Here is an 11,202-nt window from a genome sequence, read left to right as displayed (position 1 = left end):
TCAGGGGAGAATATCGATCTTTAAGATACCTCTTTTTCCATCAGCAACATCGCTTAAGGAACAAGCAAATGTTCTTGGTAAACACTTCCAGGAAGTGTCTAACTCTGCGAATTATAGTGAGTCTTTTAAGAAGTTTCGATCAGCAGCAGAAAAACAAGCCATTTCTTTGTCTGGTGCCCAGGGTGTTCCATATAACAAGCCATTTACACGGTGTGAGCTTGAACTGGCTCTCGGCGTCAAAAAAGACTCTGCGGCTGGGCCGGATAGGATTCAATACGAGATGCTAAGGAGACGATCGCCTGAATCTTTAAACAGCTTCCTCACTTTTTTAAATTTATTGTGGGATGCTGCTTGTTTTCCTGACTGCTGGAAAATGGCACACATAGTTCCTCTACTGAAACCCAGCAAAGACCCCTCCTTACCTACAAGCTATCGCCCAATTGCATTGACAAGCTGCCTGGGCATAACCTATGAGAGACTTATTAATTGCCGTCTTGTCCACTTTTTAGATTTTAGAGGCAGAGGGCGTGTTTGATAGGAATCAGTGCGGCTTCCGAGCGGGCCGCTCCACGGTTGACCACATTGTCCGCCTGGAAACTTGTATTCGGGAAGCATTTGTCCATCGCCAGCATTGTGTTTCTGTCTTCTTTGACCTAGAAAAGGCTTACGACACGACTTGGAGATATGGGATCCTTCGAGACTTGTACTCATATGGTGTCCGAGGTCGCATGCTTCGCTGCATTCAAAGTTTCTTGACGGGTTGGACCTTCCAAGTGCGTTTGGGCTCCATCCTGTCGGATGTTTTTCCCCAGGAGAATGGCGTCCCTCACGGTGGAGTATTAAGCGTTACACTCTTTGCCGTGAAGATTAATAGTCTGGCTAAGGTTATACAGTAAAAGCTCGTTAATTCGAATTTCACGGGGACGCAAAACAAATTCGAATTAAAAGAAATTCGAACTAACGAAAGTCAAAGAATTGCGGTCACGTTTGGAATCTAGAGGCCACATAATCGCTCGGGGCCGCCATCTTTATTGAGCAAAAAAGTCGCTTATCTTTTTCTGCTTTTTTTTAAAGAAAACAGCTAACTTTTCCTTCAAGAGCTTGAACGTGGTGGAAAGCATCTTCTCCGTCTTCTTCAAAGCTAAAGAAGCGACGGACAACGTCGAAAGCCTCCATGACTTCCGACGCGCATGGACGCACAGGCGCTTCTTCGTTTTCTTCTTCACCATCATCGTCCTCCATGGCGGGTTCTCCGCCCCTGACATGCGCGATTATCTTCTCGTCGGTCAAGGCACCACACACCATCGCGCTTTTGTCTGCATCGACGTAATCCGTGAAATCGACGTCTTGCAGCGCCTGGCGTACACTCGCCGGAATGTCTTCCCCGTCCTGTCCGGAATCGGCCGTGGCCGTCGAATCGGCTGTCGCCTCTGAGCTTGCAATATCGAAACTGCAGTGACGGAAGCAGTTTGCGATCGTTGCCGCTGTCACCTGTTCCCAGGCATGCATAAGCATGTGCATCGCAGTAAGGAGCGTGATGGTGTAGGGGCTCTCGTTTCCCGAGCACAAAATCATGCGCTCGAGCAAGTGGCGTCTATAAAATGTCTTCATGTTTTTAATCACGCCCTGGTCCATGGGCTGCAGCATGCTGGTCGTGTTGGGTAATAGGAAAGCTAACTGAACGGCCTTCAGCTCAATGTCCACATTGTGGGCCGAACAGTTATCGACAAGGAGCAACACTTGCCGATTGCGCAGCTCAAACTTTTTGTCCAGCTTCCTGAGCCACTGCTCGAACAACGCGCCGGTCATCCACGCCTTCTTGTTTGCCGCATAGTCGGTGGGCAGAGAGCGTATGTTTTTAAAGCAGCGAGGCTTTGCCGATTTGCCTATCACAAAGATAGGCAGCTTCTCCGTCCCCGTCATGTTGGCTGCAAGCATGACAGTTACGCGTTCCTTGCTTCGCTTACCGCCAGCGCAGTTATCCCCCTTGTAGGTGATGGTCTTGTTTGGCAGGAGTTTGAAAAACAAAGCAGTCTCGTCTGCATTAAAAATGTCACGTGGCGAGTAGCTGCGCAGGTAGTCTTGCAGCGCTCCACTCTTCCACGTTGCGCACGTTTCCATGTTGGTATCTTGCCCTTCCCCAGACACTGCACGAAAAACAAGGTCGTGCCTCTCGCGAAAACGGTGAAACCACCCTTCGGAGGCGGCGAAGTCGTCGTGTTCCAGGCGCAGTGCAAAGTCGGCTGCCTTCGCCATTATGACGGAGCCGCTTAGCGGAAGGTTCAAACTTCTCATATCTTTGGATCCAAGTCACCAAAGCTTTCTCTAAATCCGGGTACTTGGCAGGGCGAAGTCTTTTGCGGTCGCCACTGAAGGCTTCGACCTCGTAGGCATCCACGATAGCCTTCTTATTCCGGATGTACGTAGACAACGTGCTTCGAGAAATTCCGAACTTCTTTGCGATATCTTGCTTGCTTGCATTCTTGGCATCGACCTCCCGAAGAATTTCAACTTTTTCCTTCAGTGTTTTGGCGCGGTACTTTCCGCGAACCGACGTCGACATCGCGAAACGGCAAAAAAACAAAATAAGCGAGAGGCGGAAAGGCCTAGCCGGAGACGACGGAGATGCTAGCTCAAGGACAGCCCGGCGAGCTGGGTTGCTGTGTCGGCCGCTGCGCCGGACGCGCCATCTATCGCTTGGCTTGGAAAGCTCTTCACTGCGGTTTACTATACCTCCGCACGGTGGCGCTTGGTTCGAATTCTCGGTGGCGGAACAAATTTGCCAACCAATTAGAGGAATATTTACACATGGAACTCAATGCAGCGTGGCCGGACCATGGCGGCTGATTCGAATTATCGGTAATTTCGAATTAATGAAGTGTGAATTATCGAGCTTTTACTGTACCACCATCTGTATCCTATTCAATGTATGTTGACGATGTGCAGATATTGTTTTCTTCTTGTAACCTGTCCAGCTGTGAACGGCAATTGCAGCTCACTATCAATAAGATGAGCAGGTAAGCTGATCAAAATGGCTTCAGCTTCTCTCCCGAAAGGACAATCTGTGTTCCCTTTTCACTCTGCCGTGGCCTGTCTCCAGATCCAGTGTTGCACTTGAATGACGTTGCTATATCTGTAAAGGAGGAACACAAGTTTTTAGGAATAATATTTGATAAAAAGCTCACTTTTATACCCCGCTTGAAAGAGTTTAAGCATAAATGCCTACGTTCATCAAATATCCTCAAAGTCCTGTTGCATACGTCCTGGGGGCCTGACAGACGGTGCCTCTTATGACTGTGTAACTCCTTGGTGCGGTCCCGCCTGGACTGTGGCGCGATTGTTTATGGATCGGCGCGTCCGTCTGCCCTAAAGATGTTGGACCCCGTCCACCATCTGGGGCTCCGACTTGCCACGGGGGCATTTCGAACATCACCTGTGCTGAGCTTGTATGCTGATACACATCAAATGTCCCTGGAAAGACGAAGGCAATATTTGAGTCTTTGTTATCCTTACAAGATACTCAGCTATCCTCAACATCCCACTTTTGATGCCCTCCAACCTTCTAGATCCTACAGACTCTTTGAAAACAAGCCTAGTATTGTTCGGCCACTGAGTTTCAGAGTTCAAGGGATCACTACATCACTCCATTTTCCCTTAAGTGAGGCTGCTTTGCTGAGGAGCAATGAGAGAGTTGCACCTTGGGACCTTCTGCCAATCTCCTGTGAGTGGTCACTGTCCAAGTACAGAAAGAGAGCTGTTCCACCATTTGTTCCTCAACAGGAGTTTTTCGATTTAAGGGGGGGTACGGCCACGAAATTCCATTTTTTTCCGAAAAAATGCATTTTCAAAAAATATTATATTTGGGTTCACTATGTTCTGAAGCATAGTTTCAGAAAGTTTTATGTATAAATGCGCAGTATTTATTTCGCAAAAAATTATTTTCGGCAAGCTCGCGGCCGCGCGCGGCGACCCGCCGAGCAAGCAGACGGCGAAGTTCGGCATTTTCAAATTAGGCCTACTCCGCGCTCGTTCGACGCAGCCGAGATATCTTACCCTCGTTGGAAGCGCCGTTTCTTCTAGTTTCTGCCCACAGAAGCTTGCTACGTTTGAGGCTATCTGTGTCCCTGGAGAACCCCGTACATACAAGCAGAAAAAACGTGGGAACTATGATACCAGCAATCCCATTGGTTGTGACCCGAAACAGGGCTCACGATTGGCCGCCTGCGTGCGCTATCGGCAGCTTCTTTCGCTTCTGATCGTATCGCTTCTGATCGTATCGCCAGTTTGCCGCTGTTTAGATTCGTTTTCCCTCTTTGTTCCCGGTAGTTTTTCTGCCGAGAAATGCCTGCTTCCAAAGTTAGCACTCGCAGTAGCTTTGGCCGGCGTTCTCAACGGCGGAAACAAAGGGCCGGCGGAGACGGGGAGCCGTCTCCGCCGGCACCATCGTCGCCGTCTCCGCCACCGTCGTCACGATCTCCAAGCTCAACTGGTGCTTGGCGGACATCGGAGCCTACAGCTTCATCTCCGAATCGGATGTGCTCACCACGTTCGAGAGGAAGCTCAGCCTGCGCGATTTCGACGCGGGGATTACGGACGACCCGGAGCTGACAGACGCTCCCGTTGAAAAGCCCCTGAACGGCTCCTCAATGTGTCCGCCATGCAGACTCTTGTTGCGATTTTACTCTGCCTCAAGTGCCACGGAAAACTACTGAGCTTGCAGGAAGTTGACATCAACGTTTAGTTTGTTGTTAGCTGCTCGACTTGCGGAGACATCGTCGCGACACCGCACTCACCATCAATCGGCAAGTTTCGAGAGAACGAACTCGCGGTACGTCTAGGCGTCGTTGGAAGAGACTGTGGCATCAGTTTCACAAAGCTCACGAATCTCTTCGGGGGCCTCAAAGCAACTGCCCTCCTCATGCTCATGTAGTTGAAGGTGCCACCAATGACTCGGGTAAATTTCGAGTTTCTGGCACCGTCCGAAAATAAAAAAAAAAACAAGTTGAAACTTCAAACGCATTTTTCTCAGTTTCACTTTTTGGCAGGAATTCTTGTTTTAGGAAAGCTATCATTTGACATTCTGAACACAGAGGGACATCATTCAAGGTTTTCTGGGACTGAAATTTTCTGGGGAACAAGATAGATTACTTCACAGTTCAAAACATCTACTCCTTCATGAAAAAAAAAATTTTTTTTGAAACAAAAAATTTACATTTTTTTTTTAAATTTTGGGATGTTCTTATTTTTGTTATAATTGAATATTTTGCAATTTATTTTTTATCTAGGTTGCACTGTGGGTATTGTTCTTCACATTAAAGCAAAAAGTTTGCCACCAGCTAATTTTATTTTTCTACGATAGACTTCCTAATGAAGTGTCTTTTTTCTGAAGTGCGAGAACCGTAGCATGCTGTAAAGTTGACCAATAATGCTAAAACTTTGCAGATTATCCTTCCTCATAGTGCTGAAATAACCCTCAAAATTTGAACCAAATTGGGTGAAGGGTTCAAAAGTTGACCCTCCCAGGCCATATCCCCCCTTAAAACAGAAATACAAGGACTATTTGCATTTTTACACTGATGGGTCTAAAACATCAACTTTTGCGGGATGTGCAGTTTATTCCATTGCTTTTAGGAAAGTTCGACAACTTAACACTCTTGCAAGTATTTTTACAGCTGAATTGTATGCCATTTTAATGGCTGTGGAGTATTTATTAGAGAACAATATCATGAAAACAATTCTGTTTGTCGATTCCCAGAGCATTCTTCTAGCAACTTTGTCTTTAACAGACAGTAAGAATCCTCTTGTGCAACGTCTTCAGGTTCAGTTAAATCAAGCTCTTCAACAAGGACACCTGATCAAATTCTGCTGGGTCCCAAGCCACATGGGTATTCCTGGCAGTGAGAAAACAGACTTGCTTGCTGCCTCTGCGAAAGAGTGCCCAAAACTGCCCCTTGGCCTGCCACACCAAGACCTGAAACCGTTCATACAGAAATTGATTATGAAGTCATGGCAGCTGGATTGGGATATGGAAGAAGAGAGCAAGCTCTACGTCATCAAGCCCCTTCTGGGGGTATGGGAGACCTCTTTTCATAAAGACCGTCACGTTGAAGTTCTTCTTTGCCGCTTAAGAGTTGGGCATACCCGTTTGACTCACCTGCACCTGCTTTGCGATGAGGATGTTAAGCTCTGCGACAACTGTGGTAAAGCTGTGACTGTCTTGCACATCCTGTGGCATTGTAAATCTTTAAATCAACAGCGCCAATCATGTTTCCCAGAACTGTTCCGAGATCATCTTCCTTTTCATCCACATTTTCTACTTGGTGATCAACCCTTGGTACCGTTCAATCGAGTTATAAAATTCCTGCATAAAACTGGCTTTTTACACCAGCTGTAGCCTGCAGTTATTTTAGATTGCATTTCTAAGCTCCTTATACAAACCTCTGTTTTGGCGCAATATGGCCTAAGTTGGTCTTGCGCCAGGAAACCCCCAACCATCATCATCACACCCTCAAGTCTAAGTGTCCCTCTAATTTTTTTGTCTGAAACTGTGTCATCAAAAGTTATTGCATGCTTCATCACGGCACAATTTTGTCAGCAATGCTGGCTCACATTTGTGTCTGGAGCAGTATCCTCTTGAAGTTTGCGGAATGCTTGGCACACATGTGCATCCGTGTCAACAGAATGATGACGTTTTGCACATATTTCTTGCACAGTGCAAACTAGTTTGTTATATCCCAGGTTGCGAATGAAGCTGTGTTGTGTTTTCTAGAAATGCGAAAGATATGCATTCACTTTTACAACATGGGCCCTGATAAACCACAATTCCTGGTTGACCGCAAAAATTTGCACCGAAAACACTGAATTTCGGAGTTAAAAGTGAAGCACCGAAACGACAGACTCGAATTTGGAGAAAATTAAACATTAAAAATATGAAACACTAATTTTTACATAAGGGGGAAATTTTGTTGCATCTGCAGAGACCGAACCTTTTTACTAGGGTTCTAATGTTCTTGAGGCAGAAACAAGTGTAGTAAATGACAAGCAGCTTTTTTTCCACGGAAAAATGCCATTATTTTCTACTTACTGATAGACCCCCAAAGCAGAGTGGATCGGTCCCGCTGAGGAGCTTGAATGCTGCCGAGTACCCTTCCGTACTGTGCTCGTTGTGCAAGAGGACTGTTAAGGGGACGGCGCCAGCCATTGTTGCCACCAGCACCACTGTCACGGTGCACTTGGTGGTGTCACACAAGGACGTAGAGTCTATAAAGACAATGTCCCTCGCTGCCTTCAGTGCCTGGGCCCGCCGCATAATGGGAGTCACGACCAGAACTGCCCAACAGCTGCTGGTGTCACTCCGGCTGACCGTCACGCTTGTGCCTGGAAATTGTTAATTAAATTGAGGCACGGCTCTTTTTAATCACTTTTCTCAAGTGAGCTTTACGATGCAATTCGCCTCTGTACCCCTAAGCTTCCCAGCAAAAAAAATGTGTAGTTACTGCCACCATCAAGACTGCCACAGCTACATGTGACGTGCATAGAGCCGAGAAATGTGAATGTGAACTGGTGTTGCTCTCTAATAGCATGTGCCTAGTGGCAAGTGCTGAAGCTCACAGATAAACAATACCTCTCTTTTCACAAGGTGACGCATGGAGTGCAATAATAAACTTTGTATTGCAAAGCCGGTTCTTGGGCTCTGGGAGAGCTCTTCTCAGAGGAACCGATTCCATGAAGTACTATTGTGTCGTCTTCGAATCGCTCATTCTTACGTAACGCACAAATATCTTCTTAGTGGAGAGGACCCACCAGTGTGTGAACATTGTGGGGATACGCTTACCATCATGCATATCTTGTGGCCGTGTTCAGCTTTGGACAAGGAAGGTCGTATTCACTTTCCTGAATTGTTTCACCTCCAAATCCCATTCCATCCTGCTCTTTTGCTGGGAGAATACCCCCTCATCCCATTCGACCGTGTGTTGTCTTTTATCACAAGCGCGGGTTTTATTAATAAGATCCAACCCTACGTCGGTAATTATTATTCTGTAGCTCGTTAACAACAACAGCTGGTTTCTTAAATTTTGTTTGGTGCAGTATTGCCTCCCTAGCTGTTGCGCCATAAAACCCCCAAACATCATCATCATCTTCACAAGGTGACGTGGAAAGATACTCTGGTAGGTCATGTGATGTCAAAAATGAGCCATGGCACTGTAATAACTTGTAGCATACCTCGAGCAGCATAGAAGCATAGAGGGGTGCCTTCTCCTCCAGCTTGGAGAGAGCGTCGATGGGGCCACCACCGAAGCAGGCGCTCCTCCACACGGTGTGCCAGTGTTGCACGGTTCTGGCCAGACGGTTGAGGGCGCCGTTGGCCAGCAGCTCGGGACCGTTCTCCTCCATGCAGAGTTTGCTCTCGTGGAGCCTCCGTGCCTCGCTGGCTGCCATCCCGTCGCTAAAGTAGCCCATAAACGTCTGCCTCACGGTACGTGTGCCCCAAAGGAGGCGCAGAGCGTCTGCTGACTGTGTACTATGCAAATGTTGAATGTCCATTCGTATGACAGTAGCCAAGGGAACGTCCCTGCGCAGGTACGGGTCGTTCTGTTTTGAGCCCTTGCTCAACTTTTTTATCTTTACGTCGAGTCTGGCCATGCGCGCAGCGTTGCGGCGCTCGGACACCTTGTTGCGAGGGTGGTGCTGGCAGCGCCAGACCTTGTGGAAGACCATTCTGAAAATACCACAGATGCAGCAAAGTAAGGGGGAGCACCCTATGAGAGGTTCATTTGGCTCACTCAGATGGCTCACAGATTTGGCTCACACATGGGAGGAGTGTTTTTTTCGAATGGTGTCCGCGGGTGCTCTTCAGGCGTAAAATTGATCGTATAAATAGACCAATGATTGGATAGCAGTGAAACCCCTCAAGGTCTCTTTAGGAGGTGCATTTATCATACTCAAATTTCATGAGTAGGTTCCCGGAATAAAATCTAGGAAAAGAAAAACGGTATATCTCTATGGCATGGGAAAGTGCCGAGAGCCTACACTAATGAAATTTGGGTATGGTAAACACACCACTTAAATACACATTGGCAGGGGTTTATCCAGAATTTTCAACATGGGGGGGGGTCACAAGTTTTTGGGCGGCTGTGTGGGGTGTGTGGGGGAGGGGGGGTGTAGCCTTGTTTGTGCTTTGCACAAAAAATTCGGGGGGGGGGGGGGGGGGGTCGGGCTTAACCTGGGGGTGTGTTAGGGGGGGGGGTATAATGCTCTGCGACATTGGAAAGTTTCTCCGCTTTCCATTCATTGGCTATGCGCTCCATTTCACGACTATTAACAACTGATTACACAAAGTTTGATGGTGTGAAACAAATGCCATTTAAGCCCATTTTCACCCTTACTAAGCAGGTTCAAACAAATCCGCTGCATGCTCTATTTTTTCTCGACCTGCACGTCTGCCTCTCAGTGACGAATGTGTTTTCCATTCGCTGTTTTCTCAATAACTGTTCTGAATTTAGAAAACCTAAATAGCATGCCGAGACGGCCAAAGATTCAGGATATATAGTTCGAGTAGCTCAAAAATCGGCGGAGTACCCCTTTAAGAGAGCCGCATTCCAATTATCATCGATGCGGTCCTCAATCGCGGAAAGCATGAATGACATGAACGTACCGTTGTCCCCTCCTTCTGGACCTTTCGGACGATCCAAGACGTGTTTGTTTGGAGACTGTAGGCCTCCAGCCATTCTTCGACGGCCGCTTCGTTCAGGTTCGCGCGAAACACTGATTCCTTTTCCGTCGACGTGAGGTCGTCCTTCACTATCTTCAGCCGCTCGAGCGGCGAAGGAGGCTCGTCCATCGTTAAAAAAATTCAGCGGTTCAGTAGCAGTGATACACAGAAGACAAGTCGCACTTTCGTTTCGCGCATGAAAGCACAAAGCTCACCACTCTGGGGAACGAAAAACAGTGATGCAAAGCACATTCAACTCGTGCACGAATGCGCAGAGGTCAGGATACTGGAGAAGAAAAGTAACGGTGATTCAACCCGCTCACAAATGTCTCGCAGAACACGTCGCCGATGGTTCATTCAGTGACACACAACACATGTACCCGCACCACCGTGGCCCGCACCTTCCCCGCAGGGGGCACCTGGGAAAGCAGGTGTTTGGAGAGTGGTGTCTCCACGGACCCCGAGCCATGCGGGTTCGCCCGCCCACGTATGGGTGTGCGTGGCTTTCCCGTGTCTGGGGAAAAGGGAATACTGGTGGTTGAGCCGAGCCCGGGGCAGGTTTGGACCCTTTGGGGCCCCCCGGGTGAGGCAATACACCACTTCGGCCCCCGCTTCTCATAGACGGGAGTCCTGGTAAGGCCCGGCCAGGATGATTCAGTCTAGTCGCCATTTCTTCTACTATCCCCTCCGATCTTTCACTTTTACCTTTCCTGCTTCCTTTACTTCTCTCTCACTTATCTTACTCCTTTTTCAACCCTCTTTGGCGGCAAGGGCTAACCTTGGGTGGCAATGGACCTCTGTCTTGACCCACGCTTGGGTATAGTTTCCCGGCAGCACTGTTAGCGTTACGCTAACAGTCTCCAGCCAAGCCCATCTTGTTATGGTGCGTCACCTAACCCCTTGTTGGGCTTGGTGGTGGGCGGTGCACCGCGGATACCGAGCACTCTTTGCCCTCCTATGGCGCCCCACCCCTCCAAACCCCGTTCAGGGCAAGCCTTTAAAAGGCGCTGCCTTGAACACAAAACCATTGAAAAAGAATCTAAGGAAGAAACCTTTACAAAGTTTTTTGTCGTTCATTCGCTGGATGAACAGAAACCAGTTGCAAAGCTCTCACCCTTTGTTGTAGCTAAAGTTTTTGAGCGCCTTGTAGGGTTCTCCTATAAGGCTAAGAAGCTCCACTGTGGAGACCTCCTTGTGGAGGTAGAAACAAAAAAAAACAAAGTGAAGCACTCTCTAAGATGACCAACATTGTTGATTTGAAAGTGTCGGTGAGCCCTCATCGTACACTTAACACCATTCGTGGTGTCCTCTCTGAAGACGACTTCCTTCATACCATTGAGGATGAACTTCTTGAGGGCCTCGAAGGCTCTGGTGTCATCGCCGTCAAACGAATAATGTTTAAAAAGAATGGTGAAGAAATTCCCTCTAAGCACGTTATTTTGACTTTCGAGAGACACACTCTACCAGAGACAATCAAAGCAGGGTACCTT

At 47.9% G+C, this 11,202-nt stretch overlaps 1 protein-coding gene across 1 annotated transcript; it reads right to left on the bottom strand.

Moving 5' to 3' along the window:
* Positions 1-6,944: 6,944 nt before the first annotated feature.
* LOC115320147 lies at positions 6,945-8,718 on the bottom strand. The gene is made up of 3 exons (XM_040217773.1): positions 8,233-8,718; positions 7,085-7,378; positions 6,945-6,971 (listed from the first exon to the last, which is right to left on the bottom strand). The coding sequence occupies exons 1-3, from the start codon at positions 8,716-8,718 to the stop codon at positions 6,945-6,947; spliced, it is 807 nt and encodes a 268-aa protein (XP_040073707.1).
* Between the last annotated feature and the right edge of the window lie 2,484 nt (positions 8,719-11,202).

This window comes from Ixodes scapularis, unplaced genomic scaffold (assembly GCF_016920785.2).
Source record: "Ixodes scapularis isolate PalLabHiFi unplaced genomic scaffold, ASM1692078v2 PGA_scaffold39__5_contigs__length_11793443, whole genome shotgun sequence".
NCBI classification, from domain to species: Eukaryota; Metazoa; Arthropoda; class Arachnida; order Ixodida; family Ixodidae; genus Ixodes; species Ixodes scapularis.
This window is presented reverse-complemented; position numbering and strand designations above follow the sequence as displayed.

Excerpts from the sequence above, each read along its gene's own strand:
- LOC115320147 (XM_040217773.1), bottom strand. The coding sequence starts at position 8,718 with ATGGTCTTCCACAAGGTCTGGCGCTGCCAGCACCACCCTCGCAACAAG. Across the intron at positions 7,379-8,232 it reads CACCCCTCTATGCTTCTATG|GGCACAAGCGTGACGGTCAG; the intron begins CTGCTCGAGGTA and ends TAACAATTTCCA. Across the intron at positions 6,972-7,084 it reads TCTGCTTTGGGGGTCTATCA|ATGCAACAAAATTTCCCCCT; the intron begins GTAAGTAGAAAA and ends CGGTCTCTGCAG.